At 38.2% G+C, this 21,209-nt stretch overlaps 1 protein-coding gene across 8 annotated transcripts in view; it reads left to right on the plus strand.

Annotated features, from left to right (window-relative positions):
* The window catches only part of LOC131036882 (uncharacterized), a 222,540-nt gene that overhangs the window by 73,469 nt on the left and 127,862 nt on the right, over positions 1 to 21,209 (plus strand). For all 8 annotated transcript variants that reach the window (XM_057968889.2, XM_057968890.2, XM_057968892.2 and 5 more), the window contains 3 exons: positions 20,239 to 20,277; positions 20,706 to 20,795; positions 20,958 to 21,158. In XM_057968889.2, the coding sequence (XP_057824872.2) occupies positions 20,239 to 20,277; positions 20,706 to 20,795; positions 20,958 to 21,158 (330 nt within the window). The remainder of the gene's footprint in view (positions 1 to 20,238; positions 20,278 to 20,705; positions 20,796 to 20,957; positions 21,159 to 21,209) is intronic.

Consider the following 21,209-nt stretch of genomic DNA (forward strand, 5'->3'; position numbering starts at 1 on the left):
GATTCTTCAATTCGTTTCTCATTTGTACATGACGTTGTTCTATCACCTCCTCTAATATGGGGTTTCTTCTTCTCAGGGGCATTTTCTCAAGGTCTCACAACAAATCAAACTCTATCTCTAACTCTCTATGCACACACAGTGGAAATCCAACTTACTTTCACAAGTTTCAACATCCCTCTTTATCTTTGCAATTGCCGAACTTGTCTTCAGACTTGTGATGCACCTCTCGAGCCTTAGGAACACCTGCCCCTTACCTTCAACAACTGCCAACACCTTCTGATGCAGAGCATCCACACCAAAAGCACATTAGGGAGATTTCTTTCTCCCAAGTTGCCTATTCAATAGGTCTAATCCTTCCATAACTTCACAAATTCCTCACTAGGCTCTTAATCCATTCACAAGGCTACAATAGCCCAAACACATCCAATCTCCTCAAACCCTTATCCAACCACTCACACACATTCCTCCATACATATTCAACCATCTTGAACCCACATCCATGCTTCACAACACTCAAACACCCACAAACTCCTTAATAGTCACTCAACCAAAACTACCCCAATTAGGACTTCCTTTTCTCCACTAATGCCAACTCCCAAAATGTAAGCTTCCTCACAAACACACTCATACTCCCTTGTCATTCCTACAAGGCCTCTTCACATGTTCAACCTTGGCTCTCTGTACCCACTCAACCTCCCAAAAGGTAACACAACTCCTAGATTTGTTTCACTGTTTTAATGGCCGTCAAGTACCTTTAGGGACAGTCAACAACCTAAGGCTTTCTCCCTTCAACTCAATGTCTTCAAAGGATTCTAGGTACTCAATAGTGTGCCCCAAAACTCTCTCCAAACTCCAACTACCAAAAACCAACCATCACTCATCCATGCAAACACTAGTTCTTGTACACTGTCAACAAGGACAGTCACTGCTACTTTGGGACAGTCAATAAGTTTATTCATTTATGGTGTTTCTCAACTTTTATTGATATTCTTCCTCAATACATGGCAACCAACCTTACATAGAATGAGGAAAGACCTTTATAATGTCCTCCAAGCCTTCAAAAACGGTTACAACCACCCTTTCAACTTATTTTGACAAACCATATCTAATTAACCTTACAAACTCAAAAGTTGCTTGACAACTTTTTTTTTTGTCAACTTTGATAATTTTTGCGCAAATGGAACCTAGACCTAATCAAAGACTTCCATGGCTCAACAATGACTCAAATAGGTCCAAATAGGTGTAAAACACCTTGATACATCATAGAACTCCATACTATACCCATTTACATATTTGTGATATCTTGACAATTTTTGACAATCTTGTCAATATGACCTCATTATGATTCAAAACCTTATCTAATGACCTAAAAGACACTTATTACATCAAGAATGGTCATGATTGACCTTATTAAATAAAATGAACTCAAAATCCTTAGGATATTGCATCATGGCCTCATTAAGGCATGAAGGCCTATTAGGTGCTCCTGCACCACCTTCCTAACAAGCAACCTTGCTTTAATAGCATTTGGTGTAGTCGAGGTAAGGGTTTTTTGTCAAGCTATCGTACCATGCACCCACAATCAATGTTGTTCATATGGAAATAATAAGATGTTAACTTTCAATTATAATTGCATTCAATTGGCCATATGATTACAATCGAATAATTAAAATCTGTCTTAATAAATTTATAGTAAACCTTAATTGAAAACAATAGTTTGGCAATGGCATTTCTAAACAATTGAAAGAATTCTCTTACAAAATAATTTAGAATCGATATGCCTCAAAATCCATGATTATTCCAATGTGCTTCTTCCCAATTCTAATATCTCGCCCTCTTCAGTTTCCTAACCTCCTAACCAAGTTTCTTATCTAACTTATATGTCCACCATGGAGGAGTTGAATTGTTAGAATTGAATAGTATACCATATGAGATTGCTCCTTGAGCTTCTTCACATGGCTTGAACATTTGTTTCATTTTTAAGTATTGAAATTTTTTACGTCATGAGGGGTCAAAGTTTTGGCATTTTATCGATGGTGGACTTTCTTTTGCAAACTCCAACCCATCATCGTTTCAGTCCTATCAAGGTACGGGCTTGTTAGGAACACCATGTCTTTTCACTTTATGGTCATTGAGGTAAGCATCTTGTCAAGAATCCAATGTCTAGCTTCGCAGGTTGGATGTCAAAGTTTCAAGGAAGCCTTTGCTTTCTTTCCCTCTATTGTTAGGTAAGGATCTTGCTGAAATTCCGAAAAAGTTCCTTGTATGTTAGGATGTCGGGGTTCAGTAGAAACTTGAACACCTCTTCTTTATGGTCATTGGTCATTGACATTGCCGATATGAGATATCCCAATTCTATGTTTGTTTGTCGAGATGTTGAGACTCTTTATGCCCTTGTGCCTTCTTTCTTGAGGATGTTGGGGTTATGGATCTTGTCGATAATCCAACATGTATGCTTGCTTGTTGGGATATTGGGGTTTGGTATGAACCTGAACATCACCTATTTTGTTGTTTGTGGTCACAAAGTCCTGCAATAGCGCGATAAATTATTGGTTAGGGATTCCTCATTTCGGTGTTTTGTGTTATCATCTACTTTTGAATTTCTTTGTCATGAATAACTTACTCTAGGAAACTTTTGAACTTTGCAAATTTGATGGTAAAACCCATTAAACCCTTTGGCTAGGTGACCTCCGACTTAACCAATTTTTGATGAAGTTACCTCCACACAAGGATGCCTTTAATATTTGGCAAAATTCTTTCTAGAAGCAAGAACTAGCAAACATCACCAAAAATAAACAAAACTTAGTTGGAACCAGAGAAAAATCTGAAAATGTTTTTGGGCAATGCAGGATCGCCTATGCACTTGGATGCTCTTGCATTAGAGACTCAAAGATATTTATTGGTAATCCTTTGAATCTCGGCTATCATGAAGTAGGTCACTTGTCCATGCTCCCTATTTAAATGGTGAGTTTGAAAATCCATTGTTGTGGGTGAGGGGCACACAAATGGAAACAACATATTAATGGTTATTATGCCTATTTATATCTAAGTTGCCGGTTCGGGTTCGAGAACCCAGTACGACAAAATTTTGAAAAGGTTTTTGGGTTTGTTAGTACAAAAACAATATAAAAATGTTACATACATACACACACACATATATATACATACATATATTTATATATATATACATACATATATATATATATATATATATATATATATATATATATATATATATATATATAAATGTATGTGTATATATATACATATATATACATATATTTATATATATGCAGCCTAGAAGCACGAATTAAGGTTAGAATGTCACATAGCATCATATAAACAACAAAACCAACATAAACTTGTAATCGTACCATCTTGATCATACCATAATGGCATCATATACATCAAGTTCAATATCAAAGTGACAGAATAATAATATCGAGTTCAAGTATAATTGTTTCAACAATTGGATCTATAGTTTTGAAGTTTAATCATCAATGGATTCTTTAAATCATCAACATCATCATTCTCATCGTTGACATTGACTTAGATGAGCCAATGCCAATGCCACTTGCACTACTAGTGTGCTCGCTTTCAGAGTCATCAAATGCAACAAATTGAGAATTGGAAGCATTAAGTTAGTATGCTCTGGCTGTATATCCCACATCTTCAACTCCCTTTGCTTGTAGTCATGTTGCTTGTGTGTAAGGAGATGCAAGTTGGAATGCACATATACTAAATTCTTTGCTCTTTTTGATTGCAATCTATTGCACTTTACGAGTGGATGAAAGAATATGTCCTCCAATTCCTTTTTGATGTAGATTAACTAGCAACCTATGAAGACAAAGTAAACTATACGTGCTCCAATAAAATTGACATCAGACGAACTAATGCCAATACCACTTGCACTTGCACTATAAGTTTGGTTGCTATCCGAGTCATCAAATGCAACAAGCAGAGAAGCGGAAGCATCCAAATCAATATGCTCTGGCTTTATATCCCACATATTCGTTTCCCCTTGCTTATAGTCATGTTGCTTGTGTGAAAGAAGACATAGGTTTGAATGCACATATACTAAATTCTCCTCTCTTTTTTATTGCAATCTATTGCACTTTACTGAGTGGAGGAAAGATTATGCGCTCCAATTTCTTTTTGATGCAAATGAACTAGCAACCTATGAAGACAAAGTAAACAATTAAAGTTATAAATTTATAAAATTAAAAATTACTAGCAACCTATGAAGACAAAGTAAACTATAAATAAAACTTGTGATAAATTTTAATTAATTAAACTTGTGATAAAATTTTGACTACGAGGGGTTGTAGGTTTTTGGAAGCATGTGCCATGGAAGTATCACCAACTATAAACATCCTTCTTAAATCTATGACGAAGAGTGTCAACACTAGACCATTTACGTTCACAAAATTTGTGAACTCATTTGTAATCACATCTAGCACATCATCTTTAGGGTAGAGTCCAAGGAATGCTACCTTGTACCCATTAGACACTTCTAAATCTCTCCATGGTGCAAGCCTTCCTTGTTGATCAAGATACTGATTTCTATAGTACTTTGGTGTCAACACATAGGCAAGAAGATGTAAAGGAGTCGTCATCTTATTCCACCTTTCTAGAACAATTGCTTGCAATTGTTTGAAGAAAGTCTCCTCGGGGTCTTGCTCTTTTGCATGAATGATGTACTTCATCTTGTTGATTATCCATAGGTATCGCATGTCTAAGAACAACATGTAATTCTCACAGATGATTCGGATGTGCACAACAATATTCTCATGGGCAATACAAGTGTATAGGCAACAGAGTGTTCACGGGTATTGTGGATACACGTAGTATATACTTCAACTAGTATCATTATATTGTAAGGCTCTTGATCGAACAAATAATATATCCATCTAAAGCATATTAAGGGATATGACCCTATACGGGGTAACTCGTCAAAACAAGAGTGCGATTAGGATAAACAAATCTGATTAACACTCCCTCACTAATGAGATGAATACTAATTAAATATTAGTTAAGGATAAGTCAGCGATAAGTAAGATATTAATAAAACTTAAAGATAGCAGTCAGGGGAAAGATATCTCCTGCTGCTATAACATCAACACTCCCTCTTAGCTAGGGAGGTATCTTTCCAAATATCCATGTCATGGAGTCTCTCAACATGACACTCACAGTGGCTACACCCATATGTGGAAAAGAGTTTATCACAGAGTCTCTCAACATGACGTCCACCATGGCTACTCCCATGTGTGGAAAGCAACACACATACAAGTGCCCATCACAGAGTCTCTCAACGTGATATCATCATGGAGTCAGTCAACATGATGTCCACCATGGCTACTCCCACGAGGGGAAGGAAACAAGTGCACAAGTGTCCTTCACGGTCACTCAACGTGATGTCATCATGGAGTCTCTCAACATGACGTCCACCATGGCTACTCCTAGAGGGTGGATAAACCTGGTACAAGAGAATCATCACGGAGTCTCTCAACGTGATGTCCACAATGGCTACTCCCATTAGTGGAAGGAAACACATCATCATGGAGTCACTCAACGTGACGTCCACCATGGCTACTCTTAGAGGGTGGAAAGACAAGGGCTTTCACCTCAAATTTCTTTGTCAAAGAGAAAAAATGCATTACAAGGGCTTTCACCTCATACTTCTCCGTCGTAGAGAAATATACACTGACAAGGGCTTTCACCTTATACTTCTCTGTCACAGAGAAATATACACTTACAAGGGCTTTCACCTCTCAGACAAAAAATGCATTAACAAGTGATAATGTGACTCCCTCTAAAGCTCCAAGTACTTGCATGAACCTCCTGACCTCCTCGTCCAAGGTTGCCTCTGTTGGTTTGTCAGACTCCCTCTGAATGTTATTTCCTCCTCTTCGAAGAAACTGATCATAATGAGAATTTGTATGGGTTCTTCCTCTTCAAGAGATGTCTCTAGCCACCAACTCAGTCCCATGGCTGCAAGCCTGTAAATAGTGATAGACACATTCATTGGCGAATTCATCTAGATGAAAAAGAAACTCCTCCAAGATCCTACGCACAAGAGTGTCACACAGATATGAGGCTCACCATCGGCCAGGTGCTTCAATTCCACCCCTATCAAAGTGAAAATCACTCTTACATTCACCTCGCACTAGAATGAATCCCCCTTGATATAGGCCAAGGGGCATATATTAACTTTTCAAGGTGCTTCCGAAACCCAAACTTTATTTTTTAATTGAATACACAAAAAATTCACCCTATTGTACTAATTAGGGTTTGGTAATGTCAAATTCAATTCCAAGTGTTTCAAAGTGGGGTAAGATTGGCACACAACTAGCCACTAGATTCTCTCTAAAAGATAGATAGGGCATGTCTCTCGAAGATACATCTAATTTCTTAAAAGCATTTATGTGTTTTTCAATTCGTATTTATGAAATGAGGCAAACATACCTGTCCAAGGTACTTCTGCACGAACTCCAAGCCAACAACACGAATGAAGGCAGCGGTGGTTTGGTGAGAAACGACCTTGGCCAACGGGGTCTTACCAGTGCTTGGCGGTCCGAAGAGCAGCACGCCGTGGGGTGGATCAATGCCGATCTGTTTTTAAAGATCATGGTGTGTGTTGTGCGAATCGCACACCCATCCCCGTCTTGGACAGGGACCCCCCCAGTTTGTGCCTTTCTTTCCTGACCCTGAAATTTGGCTAAGTCTGGAATGTCCTGATCCTGAAATTTGACTGTCTGAAAACTGATGAAACCTCCAAAAACTAGAATTTGCAATATAACTCCTGGAGGTCTGAAACCACTCTCAAACATCCTGAAAGTATATATGGAATATAACTTGAAGTATAAGAAAGGAGGAGGAAATGATACTTAAATGTTATATTCCATGAAATGATCCTCCAGGGAGATCTTGACAAACTTGCCCAAGTGCCCAAGCTCGCACTTCTTGAGAAAACGTTTAAAAACGCTTAAGACACCCAATTTCGGACCCTGGGGCCGAAATTTAAAGATTTGGAAAAGTTTGCAAAAAGCCTCCAGAGGTCCGAAAATCACTTAAGTTGCCCAATTTCGGACCCTGGGGCAAAAAGTGAAAAAGTTGACAAAATTGGCAGGAGGTCCGAAAAAGTGAAATGTTGCAAAAGTGGGTTTAGGTCCGAATTTCACTTAAACGCCCAATTTCGGACCCTGGCTCCAAAATTTGAAAGTTTGTTATAAATTTGCAAAAAGACCCCAGAGGTCCGAAAATCACTTAAAATCCTCAATTTCGGACCATGGGGCAAAAAGTTGAAAAAGTAAAAAACTTGCCAAAAGGTGGTTTAGGTCCGAAAATATTCCCAATTCGCCCAAAACGCTTGAAAACTCCGAAATTCCAAAAACACCTAAGGATCCGAAATTCGTCGAATTTGCAAAATAGCCATATGGTCCGAAGTTTTTTTCGATTTTCAAAAACGCCTTCAAACCTCCGAAATTTGCAAACGCGTTTATAGATCCGAAGTTTTACAAAGGGCATTTAGGTCCGAAATTTCTACAGGTTACAAAAAACGCTGGGAGCTCCGAAATTTGTTTAAGTTCGCAAAATATGCTTCAAAACGCTGAAAGCTCTAGAAGGTTAAAATCACGAAAAATACCTTTGGGCACCAAAACGTTAAAACCTCCAAAAAATCCGAACTTCACTTTAAGATTCGCAAAAACGTTGAATGGTCCGAAATTCTGGACAAGTTGTAAAAACCGCCTTAAGCTCCGATTTTGGCATTTAAATCGCGAAATTTCCAAACGCGTTTAGCTCCAAAAATATTCCCAGTTCGCCCAAAACGCTTGAAAACTCCGAAATTCCAAAAACGCTAAATGCTCCAAAATTTGCAAAACAAGCGGAAGGGTCCGAAGTTTTTGAAAATTGCAAAATAGCGTCTAAGTTCTCTGAAATTCACCGGAAAAGCATGAGAGTTAGAGTTTTAAAATTTGTAGAAACTCTTCAAACCTCCAGAATCGCGCTATAAGAGGTTTTCAAAACGCCATAAACCCATTCAAAACGCCCAAGACTCCAAAGGTAAAATCACGCAGAAGTAAATCGCCCAAGGATCAGATTTCACATTTGAAGAGAAAGGAGAAGCATTTTCAAGATACATCTCACAAAGAGCTTCTCAAGCCAGGCGTCGTAATTAAATTTAATATTTGTTAAATTAATTAATTAATTTTTCAAATTAATTTAATGAAGTGAAATTGGTTGATTGATCGCAGAGCGTCATCAAAGAACTAGGAGAAAAACCTCAAACACAAATCAAGGAAGGATCGCAATTCAAGGCTAGGCGTTGAAGACTGGAAAAGAAAAGATGCAAGAGCGCAAGAGCAACCAAGCATTGGGAACCGTGCCGTTGAATAAAGATGAAGTCCACCGGCGAAATTGAAGGCAAAAAAGCAAAAGAACACAAAGTCTATGCATTCTCAAGAAAGCACACAGCTGGATTTAAGTCCAAAAATTCAGTTTTAAAACTGAAACAGCTTTATTGTAAACTGCCTATGGGTCCCATGCAAGATATTTTTATGGATAACTATTCCCAACCACCAAGAAGATTGGATAGACTCAAATTAATGCCAAAGCAGTTGTAGGTGGTTGAAATTGTGGTTGGTTGGATAATTGAGAATTGATTAGGCATGGGTCAAAGCTGCCAGCTTCTGGAAGGCAGATCAGGACCCTTGGATGCAGTCCATCCTGGCCTCTGATTCAAAATTGTAATATCTATAAAAGGCAGAGGCCTTTCTTTTGTAAAGGGTTAGATGGTTAGAGATTGTTAGATAGTGAGATAATCAGAGCTTGTTAGATAGTTAGATTTTAGGGTTAGGATAGGTTAGATTTTAAGCAGTAGCATAGAGATGCTGCAGAAATTGTTGTAATAGTCAGCTGAAATCAATATATAAACATTGATTTGGTGTTTATTGTCTTGTTTTCATCTTGTTTGCATGGTTTCTCTCAGCACTTTAGATAGATCTTTCTATTTTGGGTGTGCAGGTATTTGATAGATTCGGGCTCATACCACTGAGGATATACTGATTGTGTATCCTTTTGTGTGGTTAACCTGAGCCTTTAATTGTGCTTAGTTCAATTGCAGGTGTCCGTCTAAGCTGCGCCAGAATTGGGTGCTTAGCCGTGCGTCTCCAGTCTGAAAATCTTCCAAGTCCCTTTGAAGATTGCACCGTTCCTGCAAGGTTGTGAGCTATTCTGGCCAAGGAGGAATTGGTTATGTTGAATCCGTCTACCCACATACTCGTGTTGTTAGTTTTAGATCTCCTAAACCTTTCCTTTTGCTCTTTATTACGTAATTCGAGAATCACAACAGACTAGCTTGTTGCAAATCGTAAGTCCCCTTGTGTTTCCAGCAAAGCACATCAACCAGTGAGAGATCCCGCAGTCAAGCCCTGACAAAAGAAACCTTGAGGTTGTCCCCTCTGATCAAATATAAAAAATAGCATTAGGGACTTCCTTATCTCAAGAGAGGATAGGATACTCAGTGAGTTTATTCTATTCTGCATTGGCCGTATGGAGTTTGCAGCAATGCGATTCCAGACACGTCAACAGTGTGTTAGCGACAACTCCACCGCCTCGCGGATCTCCTACTTCTGAATGTCGCATCCACCGATATCAGAATAAGTCACATCGGGCTTCTCGGACTGTGAAAGAAGCGAAACATAGTCAGTTGCGGGCGACAGGATGTCGACGAGAGCATTGGAGTGCTTGTGTAGAGCGACAAAGGCCGAGGTCTTAAGAATCTCCTTGTTGATGGTGCTCAAGATTCACACATAATAGTTGGATCCCGTTGTGGAGCCCACTATGCCGTTATTCTAGTCTACCATCTCCATAAATTGCCCAATCACCAGAGGCACAGACTGTATCCGCTTCACCTCTCAGAAGCTCCCTCTTCATATTCTTTTGTTCTTCCTTCACATATTCCTCCTGTATGTCGATGAACTCCAACTGTCTCTCCAATGATTTCATCTTGCTGTACACGTCTTCCTTTATCTCAAACTTTAATGATGGAGTCTAAGAACTCAAAAGCTGCCAACAAATCTACCGTTGCAATCTGTAACACTAATAGGCACAAAATCTCCTTCAACCCCCATTATCGTGCTTGCTCCGATACCATGTTGATTATCCACAGGTATCGCATGTCTAAGAATAGCATGTAATTCTCACAGACGATTCGGATGTGCACAACAATATTCTCATGGGCAATACAAGTGTATACGCAGCAGAGCCTCCACGGGTATTGTGGATACACACAGTATGTACTTCAACTACTATCGCTATATTCTAAGGCTCTTGATTGAACAAATAATATATCCGTCTAAAGCATATGAAGGGACATGACCCTAAATGGGGTAACCCGTCAAAACAAGAGTGCGATTAGGATAAACAAATCTGATCAACACTCCCTCACTAATGAGATGAATACTAATTAAATATTAGTTAAGGATAAGTCAGCGATAAGTAAGATATTAATAAAACTTAAAGATAGCAGTCAGGGGAAAGATATCTCCTGCTGCTATAACATCAAAACATCTGCTCAAATATTGAGTCAATGCCATCATAAACCTCTCCAATGAAAGGCCTATCCATGTCAGTGTAGCGAATCATGCTCATAATGGGCTGGCTGAAACTAAAGAGATATTTCTCAAGATCCCACCATGAGTCATCCAATATCCGTTGCCTAATTTTTGTTGCCCTCTCAATGCTGCTTTGCTTCCATATAGCCCAATTTTGGCTGATCACCATATTACAAAGTGCCACTTTAATTTTGACATGTTGTCTCAAGAGGATTGTGTTAGATGCAAAACGATTTGCAACCTATGACAAAAATTAGAGCCAAAATGAATAAAAAATAAAGACAAACATTAAAGAAGAATACACATTATACTTTGCACAATCAAACTATGAACATTGAAAATAAAAAAATCAGAAAATGTAAAATTAAATTACTATTTCACTTACCTTCAATAGCTCCAAACTCGATAAAGATCTAAAAATCCCTTGAGAAATGTGGTGGTTTGTGATGAACATTTGGATATCCTCAACCTCTACATACACCTGTTTGATCCAATCGATTTTATTCCCAATCTTTGGTAGCATAAGATTGAGTGAGTGGACCGTGTTGTAACCTTTTCACACATCGCCCCATTGCTAACGAGGACCCCCTCTTTGCCAGCTTTCTGCGTTGTTAGGTTAGGGTTTTGGCTGCTTAGTGGGCAATTTTGCTTTTCCCGTGCCCGAGTCTCAGAGTTTTGATCATGCCTAGTGCCGTCTAGGGTTTTTGAAGTTATAGGATCAAGCTGCAAACGTTGATATTTTAATGATCCTAAGTTTTGTCTAAGTGGTTGACCTTTTGAGCGTTAACGTGTTTTTAAACACGTGCATCAGTGATTTTAAAGTGCCAAGGTATTCACAGACCTTTTGGAGTTGTTTTCTCACTCCTAAGGTATTATTTAAATTTATTTCGCATTTTATTCCAATATTCTCCTAGCGTTTCGCTCATATTTTTGGAAAATTTGCCTAAGTCCAGTCTAAATTTAAAGTTTCTAAGTTATTTTGAGTGATTAAAATGTTAAAATCCTAAGGGAAATCCATATTCCAAGGTTTATAGGGTCAAATTCCATGCTAGAGGCGTTTTTCCCCTCACATTCCAGACTACCCAACCCATTCCCCCACTCAAAATCCACACTACGCATGGGTTTCCCTTGAAATCCATACTGGCTACTATTTTCCACCACTGTTTATCCATACCCAAGTCGATTTTCCCCTGTAAGTGCTAAAATTTGGCTAAGTGTCAGGATTTATCTAGACTGCCATTGATTTTCCACCAGGAGTGCGGACTGAAGTGCGGACTATAGTGTGGATAATGTTGAGGATGATTCCATGCCTGGGTCGATTTTCCACCAGGATGTTTTGTGACAAGCGACTGTGGATTTTTGTCCGGATTTTCATCCAGACAGAGGTCGATTTTCCACTGAGAGCATTTTAATGAATTTTGAGTCCGGATTTTCATCTAGATAGAGGTCGATTTTCCACTAGGGAGTATTTTTCCAAGTTAAAGTGAGTTTGGAGTATGGATTTTCCAATCCAGATTGCCATCGATTTTCCCTTGGGGAGTTTTGTGTGCATTTTTTATGAATTTATGCATGGATTTTTATCCAAGCTAGGATCGATTTTCCCTTGTGGGGAATTTTTGACAATTTTAATGATTTTTAAAGTGATTTTTCAATCTCAACCCAAGTCGATTTTCCCCTAGAGGCTTAATTTTGATTTAAATTGCAATATTTTAATAAATAAGCCCCATTTTTATTTGTTTTTAAATAATTATTAATGATTATTTAAAATTTTAAAAGCAAAATTTAATAACTTGCAATAAACATTTAATATTTGAACCTTCTAGAAGCAAGTTAGGGTTTTACCAAGCAAGTATTTAAGCAAGTATTTTATCCCACATTGCTTGTGTGGTGAAAGTAAGAGGTAAAAGCAAGTATAAGAGAGGAGCCTTTGCATTATTTTATTATTATTTCTGCCAGGTGTCTCCATGAAAGACGATTTTTTTCCATGTTGGGCGAATTTTAGCAAGTGATTGAAGTGAAGTGTTGGGTTGAGGATTCTTTCCTCTATTTTTTTCCAACTTGCTGATCTATTCCCCTTTGATGCCATTAAAGACCAGTTCCAGAAATTTTGATTTTCCAAGTTTGGCGATTTTTCCAAATTTGGCAATTTTTGGTGAAAAGTGGCAATTTTGTGTTTGGAGACTTGGGCGATATTTTCCTCCATTTTTTGCTTGTTGTTCTAGACCTCCATTGTTGTAGATCCAGGCTGCCATTGACAACATTTTCAGAATTTTAGTTTGGCACCATAGTTAGGAAAATTTCGATTTTGCTTGGAGAGGTGTTTTGTGCCACATTTTGGTGATTTTCATGCATGCTTGGTGGGTGACATCATTTCCAGCCCGCTGATTTGCTTCAGATCTGAGGTTTGCTTCAGATTTGACCTCCATTAATGGCTGCCATTAATTTTCAAACTTAAGTTTTTATTGCCTAGCCAATTCCAACTTAGGCAATTTGGATTTGGAGGTATTTGTGGAGTTTTCTGTGCATTTTTAGACCATCTTATCATTGTTGCAGGTCTGAAAACTCCATTGTTAGGCGGTTGTCTTCAGAAATTTTCATTTCCAGCCACCTAACCATTTTGACGATTTTGCTTGGCGCTGATTCCTTAGCCATTTTTCATCATTTTCAGGGATTTTTAACTACTTTGCAAGGTGCTGGTAAGTCTGAAGTAATCAATTTTCAGACTTGTCCTCAGAAATTAATTTTTAACCAGCCACACTTACATTCTTGAATATGATTGTTTTCATCATTAAATTGATTTTTATTGAGTTTATGCACATTTTTGTAGATTACAATATGTTTTAAAAGTCTGATTTTTTCAAGTTGTCTTCAGAATTGTTGACCTCCGTTGTTGACTGCGAAAGGTGTCTTCAGACATTCATTGTGTGAAAACACAACCTTTCACACCTTTCCTTAGTCGTCATTTATTGGGTATAGTCCTTTGCATTTTAGCTTGCATATTTTCTAAGCATAAGGAGGTATCAATGAATTTTATAGAAGGCTTCCATGCCTTAGTGTTGTCACACTTTGAACTTAATTGTTAAAATTTACCAAGTGTATGGATTATTTTCCTGACTCCATGCTCTAATTAGCTAAAATCTTTAGAAAGCCATGAATTTTATTAAGAGCATTATTTATTTTCCTAAGTCTAATTTCGAGCTTCGTATAGGTGCGATGTCAAAGTTTGGATATAAGGAAAGGAAAGAATTATTGAAGATGCTGGAGACTGGATTTTATCCAGAACTTAAGATTTCATTGAGATGGAAGCAGATCACAGATACAAACATGCATTTCGTAGACTTCGACCAAATGCAGCGTCGAATGTTCGGAGTCGGAGATCAGGTTCCTTCCCCAGCATATACGAACATTATGAAGAGTGGCATTTTCCATGCTGCTGGATTTCCACAGTCCATACAGTGCAGTGAGCTTATCCTGGAGTGTGCACGATGTTACGATCCACTCACAAGAATGATCAAGACTCCTAAGGGCGTTGTCATTGCCTACCTTGCTAAGGATGCTATTGCAGAGGTATTCGGAATCCCGCGCGAAACAAACATGAAGGATGTGACCAAGGAGGATTATGCAGAAAGATACATGAAGAAGATGGGTGTATGCAAGAATTTGATTAATAAAGAGTGGATGATTGAGCCTAGGTCTCATCATTCCAAGGCTCCCAAGACACTCATGTGCATAGATTTCAAGGAGGAGTATAGTGATTTGATATTCCTACTTAACCGAGTGATGGGGATGCTGTAGGGAGCAATATTTGATGGATGGATGTTCTACTTCATCCAGGATTGTCTTAGAGGAACACTAGTAAATTGGTCGAAGATTATAAGTGACAACCTGGATTTTTAGCTGAGGAATGTAGAGCGGTCCAAGTCATTTGCCATGACTTCTTACCTGGTATACTTGCTTGCATGGTTTGTTTCATACAAAGGATTAATATGCAACGGAGAAATTGGGAATGGGCAAGGACAATTCCGGAGTCATGAATGCTACCCCCAGTTGAGCATGTATAGAATTGAAGACTATAAGAGAGTGAATGATGCATTCACTATGTACATCACACGGATGCTGCAAGGCAGAATCCGTAGAAGATTGTCCAAGGACGCAATAGAGTGAATAGAAAAATATGGATCGTGGTATATACAGTTTACCATTTTCACATACCTTAGGATTCGTGGGTTTCAATCTGAACCCTACAGACTTCCTAGGTATCCGACTGATAGAATGATTTTGTTGGAAGTGGTGAGACAACTTCTAGAGTTTGATGTTATTCAAAGAAGCACATGACAGGCATGACATTCCCTATTTCAGTTGGGAAGACATCAGAGGTTTGCCAGTTTGCCATAGCCGCCAACACTATGAGGGAGCAGCTTGCATTCTATCGATTTGCTACATGCAAGAAAAGAGAAAGATTCGATCGAGACAAGAAGGTCGGAAGGATTAGGGGAGAGAAGTTCACTCACAAAATAGACATAGAAGATTATTGGGCCAACCTGATGGACGAGCAAGCAGTGAAGAGAAGAATTTGGTCCAGAATGTCAGTGGATTTCATGAGGAAATGTGGAATTTTCCTCATTCCTGATCGGGTGTTAGATAATAGAGATCATACACATCCACAATATGAGAATGAAATGAAGAAGGCAATCCTATTGCCAAATTGGTCAGAGTCAGAAGAGATTGACCCGAATATATTGATGAGAGAGGTTTTGAATTTCTCCTGTGCATGGGTAGATATACAGATGAATAAGTTATTTGACATGGGTGTTCTTTTCACTTATGAAAGAATGAATCCGGAAGAGTCTATTTCCGAGGATAATCAGAGGACTATTAGTGATGTCAGGATTCATACAGACGAAGAGAGTCAAGCTCCCAAGAGAAGGAAGAACACGCCAGGAGAAGTCAAGGCCAAAGGGAAGAAGAAACAAAAGACTATCATTCCTCCACTTATCATTCCTTCACCCCCTCCCAGTGTCTCATCAATCGAAGTAATTGAAGTAACATAACAGAACAAGGAGACTCAGCAGTGTTCCAAAATAGTGATACTACCAGGGAATACTCAGGAATTTCATGCCACAACGACTTCTGCACCTCCTAATGAGAATGATGATTAGTCGGGATCCCCTACTGTCCTTTTGGAAGTTAGTTTGGGAAATGAGGTATATGATTGGACCAGGAATAATCTTGATGATGATGATGATGTTATCTCGGCATTGAGAGGACTTGATCGAGAAATATGTCTCGATGATGGTATGGAGATGGCCGCTATTCCTGAATGGCTGATGAGAAGTATGGAGAAAAGTAAACAAATGATAGAGGTACAACCTATTGATGATATTGATGACTACCTAGCTAGGAGTGCTAAGGAGAAAGAGCCCAAGAGAGCGGAGATTTTGTTGCACATAGCTAGAGATGAAACAAGAATGTGGATTGCGTAGATTGTTGTTCCTATTGCAGGCGTGACAACGGACATTGCTACTCCTATGGATTTCCAGATCACTTCAGTTGCCCTTGGTCGTACATCCAGAAAACAAGAATTTCAGGAGGTTGGTGAAAACCTCAAGGCAATTGATGCAAGGTTAGACAGGGAGATTGCGGAGAAAGAAAGGTACAAAGAAGAGAATATTAGACTAAGAGAGTATATTGCAGGGACAAGGCGTGAAGATCCCACCCTTATTTCCCCTATTGCAGTTGACCATGGAATGCATTCACACTGTGAGGCAGCGAGAGATGCACTCTCGGAGGTGGAAAAGTGGATTGAGAGCGCAAGAAAGCAAGCAGATGATTTCCTCACTCAGTTTGTCCATGCATATGATAGGACAACAGGGCTTGTATTCAGAATCCAGTATTTGGAGGGAGTTTGGGAAGAATTCTAGCCTATTCAAGACAAGACTATTCGACGCCTCCAGGCTTTAAAGAAGATTCCTAATTCCACCCTGGTCAGCGAGAACATCGTGCACAGTGGAGACAGATATGATTTCCATGGCTGGTATTGTGCATTAGCCGTGAAGAAATCAACTTATGAGAACACCCAGTCGAGTTGTATGGAGATGGAAGGATTAATTCAGGACATTCAGATGAAGATCCTTGCCTCGATTGAGGAATTATTGGGCGTTGATGTTAGTGATGCTAGTGGTTTACACTTAGCCGAATTAAGAGACAAGATGAAATTTATGTATTTTTGCCAGTTGGACTCTTTGAAGAAGAGTCAAATAGATGACTTGGTCTCTTTGTTGATTCATGTTCATAGTTCGCAGAAGCTCATGCCAGATTGGGAGAACACTTTGAATGCTTGCTCGGATTCACTGGACGTATTGATTTACAACAGGATACCTTGCCTAGCATTTCCTTGGAGGAGTTAGATTCAGTATTGGCTAGATTCTTGGAGTATGCTAGGAGAGAGAGAGATGCAAGGAGGAATCTTCTAGAAGATTCCCTATTTGATGACTAGGTATCTTTTCATTGAGCCATATGTTGGTGGCACTATTTTTGATGTAAACCCTAATTAGGGCAATTCTAGGGTTTTGTTGGCATGATCTTGGCCGTTGGTCTTAGATCAATCTTGGCCATCCATTTTGTAAGAGACTCTATATATGCCTCCTTGTCTCTCATTTGTAAGGGAGATTTTTTGTAGAATTGTTGGTATATGTTGCAGCTATTTGAATCATAATCATTGTTCAATTGTTGGTGATTTTGCTCTCCAAGTGTTGTATTTGCATTCATGGTTCTCAATTCTTCCAAGTTAGATTAGATTTTAGATTATAATTTATTTTCATGTATGTTAGATTGAGTGGAAGATTTGTTGAATTCATTTGTGTGGAATCCTTAATCCATACCACTAGCCTCTTGCCCCTGGTAACTGTGCCTTGTGTGGTCAACTGGAATTTAAGTAAGCTTAACTTCAACTATCACGCGTCCGTTGACAAGCATCAACTTGGATGGTGTCAACGTTTGATGGTGATAGCCTGAAAATCCTTAAGTATACCTTAGACGATTGCACTAAGCTTGTGTCAATACCTGATTGTGAGACCTCGCTTGGTTTAATTCCACTAGATCTATTCATCATTTCCTACATTCCCAGGCTTAGAATAGATTTCCTGAACCCTATTCCTTTTGCCCATTTTTTAGTAAGAAGTAAATCTAGAGCCATATTGATAAATCTTAAGTTGTCATCACACCTATTCCGCATCATTCATGATAATCCAAACATTTGCGTAAGTCCCCAAGTGAACACAACAATTCACATCAACCATTGAGTTACCCACTCATCAAGACCTGACATGTAGAAACCTTGGAATCATTTTAGTTGATCTCATTCTTAGCATCTGAGGTGATTTTGTTCAAGAGAGGGTAAATTATCTTGGTAATTTATTCTGTAATGTTATGTGCCTAAAACACACATCAACAGACCGCACGAGGTGTCCAAAACACATGGTGATAGTGTTCCGCAACCAACAAACCAACAACTTTGCAATTCTTTGCATTGTCCGTTATGACTTGAACAACATTACGGGGTCCCACTGTCTCAATGGAAAAGATGAGAATATCTGCAATAAATTACCCATCTTTCACCTCGCCTTCATAATCCACAACTTTCAAAAACATTGACCCTTTAAGGGACACCGCTACGACATTGATCAAGGGATGATTTTTGGAATCTTTCCACCCATTTGAAACAATAGAAACACCTATCTCAATCCATGAATCCCTTATGGGCTTCAATGCATCTTCAATCCTTTTCACCTCTCTTTCCAACTAGGTTCCACATACCTTCTCATAACCTGGGCCCTTATACCCTCTTGGAGCTTCATTAACACTTTTCAACATCTTTTTCCAATATGTGGAGCAAATAACATTGAAAGCCAACCCATTTGCATATATGCATCTTGCCCCATCTTGGTCTGCAATGTCTCGACTCTCATTTTGAAATGTAGTTTCTAAAGGCCCCTTTGATCTTTTGCGTGCAATGGGTGCTTCACTTTCAGGCTCGGTTGTGGGAAATAATGGGTGGTTTTCTACTACAATATTGGGATTAGATGGGAGCTGCATTCCCTTTGATTTTGTTGAAATGGTTTGATTTAATCTATGGGCTTTTCTCTCTTCTGCTTCTTCATGCTCCTTAACACCTCTTGTTGTATAGGCAAACCATTTTTTCCAAGGCATTTTTTGATGCCTCTTCTTGGTATTCCACACAAATGGCCTACCCCCCAAAATTATGAACTATTACATTCTTTATCACATCCCTGGTATTTCCAACAAAATCCCCCACCTTTCGGACGTGGTTGTATAATGTCAACATACTTCCATAGGGGAGAATTTGGATCTGATTTCTGTTTTTCTTGTTCATTTGTGCCTATGGAGGAAGAGGTAGATGCCATTGTAGTTCCTATGATAAAAGAACAAATTCAAAAACAAAAACAAAATAATGAAAAAAATAGGTAAATTGAACAAATAAATTTTAATGTTTTTGAAACAAAAATGGTTGAAAAAAATGTACAAAAACCTACATCTTTCAGCCGATGGAAGCTTGCAAATGAGTAGAAATGATGCTGCAACACTTGATCAAGCTTCAAAAATCAATCTTCAAGTCCTATTTGATGTTGGAAGCCTAACTTTGCTCAACGTGCAATGAAAAAACTAATGTTTGCAAAACAAATGCGAAAAATGAACTAAGTTTGTGTTTTAAATGTCACTTTTAGGGTTTTATTTTTCTTTTCCAAGTGGCGGATTTAAAAAATTCATTAAATTTTGCAGAAAAAAATTGATTTTTGGTTGCCCAGCCATCTAGATTTGCCTAGGCTGAACTGGCTCACCCAGTCACGGGCCCTGGCCGGACTAGGATCCAGACCCGGACCGAACCGGATCGATGCCAGGGCCCATACCTGCCAAACCCTGCAACTTAGATCTATATTAATTTTCACTAAAAGAAGATGCTTTTTCTCTACAAGGGAATAATTAATTTGTATTAGATCATTAAACAAAATTAGCCCAATAATTTTTTCAGAGTGTGAGGCAATGAGATGATAAAAATTATGATTTATGAGAATAATGACAATGCAAAATGTTCCATGTTATTGTCTGATGCCATTTTTTATGGTGAGGGTTTGTTTGTGATATTATCATGCTATTGCTGCTTACCATATGTTCCTTATCTTTGGTACAATAGATTGCATGTTTGTGAACATTTATGTATTCTTATTTTTGGGTTTTTTTTTTTTGGATCCATGATACGGATGTAGGGATTGAAGAAATGGTATTGTAGTGACCTCATATTTGGTAAAATTATTGTTGTAATCATAATTGCATCATGGATAGGAATTGGGTAGTAAACTTGTTTTTGACTTGCTTATTCCCTTAGAATAGTCAGGAGTATGGCATACATAACAAAGACTTGTTGAGAGTATAAAGTTAGAAATCTGAAACCTTGCATGAAAGTGCAATATATTAAACTTTTCTCTATTTTAAAATTGAGACTTTGCGGTGCTTTTAATATAAGAAATCTAATTACTTTGTAACTATAAAATCCACGGCATAACCAATGCTTTATCTTATAGACTTCAATTTTTACTCCTTTCAGATAAGAAGCCATACTGAGGATCTGAAGAAGCCACTGAAGGTAGGCTTTATAATTAAATTCATTCCTATTGCATTACTTGCTTGGTGGATATTCTGGATATTGTAATGATAATTACAAAATGTAACATTCTCTTTTTACTATGCAGTGTTGTTTTCATCTGATTTTCTTCCTGTTGTCTGAGATCATTCATCTAAAACCTTAATGTTGTTTTATTCAAATGATGAAAGACATATATTTTTCTGACATGACTGACAGATGGATTCCAAGATTAGTTTACTTCACAACCTTGCTAGTTTAGTGCAATCCATTTTTATGATTGGATGTTTCTGCCCATTAGGAGTTTATAATATATTTTTTTTAAACTTAAAGTACAATTTCTATGTAATTGCTTCTCTCTCGCCAATGAAAATGTGGATGCTACTTTGTCCGTAAATTTACTTCCTCGTCACTTTCTATTTTTCTTATAGGTTCAGTTTATAGGAGAAGATGGAATTGATGAAGGTGGTGTTCAAAAGGAATTCTTTCAGTTACTTGTCAGAGATATTTTTGATCCAAAGGTTTTTGTTTAGTTTTCTTATATAAGTGTTCAATTCTCTTAGTCAAACTCTTATTTTTCCTGATTTTTAAAATTTAGTAAAATTAAATAAAAGAAGCAAACTTTGTTGCATTGTTGTTGTAGATTTTCTGAGTCTGCTTTCTTTTGTAATGCATGGTTGTAGTATGGCATGTTTTCTTACAATGAGGAAACTCGTTTATTCTGGTTCAATAATCCGCCATGGGATGTATCAGAGGAATTTGAGTTGGTGGGAATTGTTCTTGGATTAGCCATCTATAATGGGCACATTTTGGAGTTGCATTTCCCCAAAGTTGTCTACAAAAAGTTGCTTGGAAAAGTACCAACAATTGAGGATCTTGCTGAGGTGAGTGACTGTATATTTTTGCACTAGATTTCATGTTATGATAATAAACGT

The sequence above is a fragment of the Cryptomeria japonica genome, chromosome 2, assembly GCF_030272615.1.
Source record: "Cryptomeria japonica chromosome 2, Sugi_1.0, whole genome shotgun sequence".
In the NCBI taxonomy this organism is placed as follows: domain Eukaryota; kingdom Viridiplantae; phylum Streptophyta; class Pinopsida; order Cupressales; family Cupressaceae; genus Cryptomeria; species Cryptomeria japonica.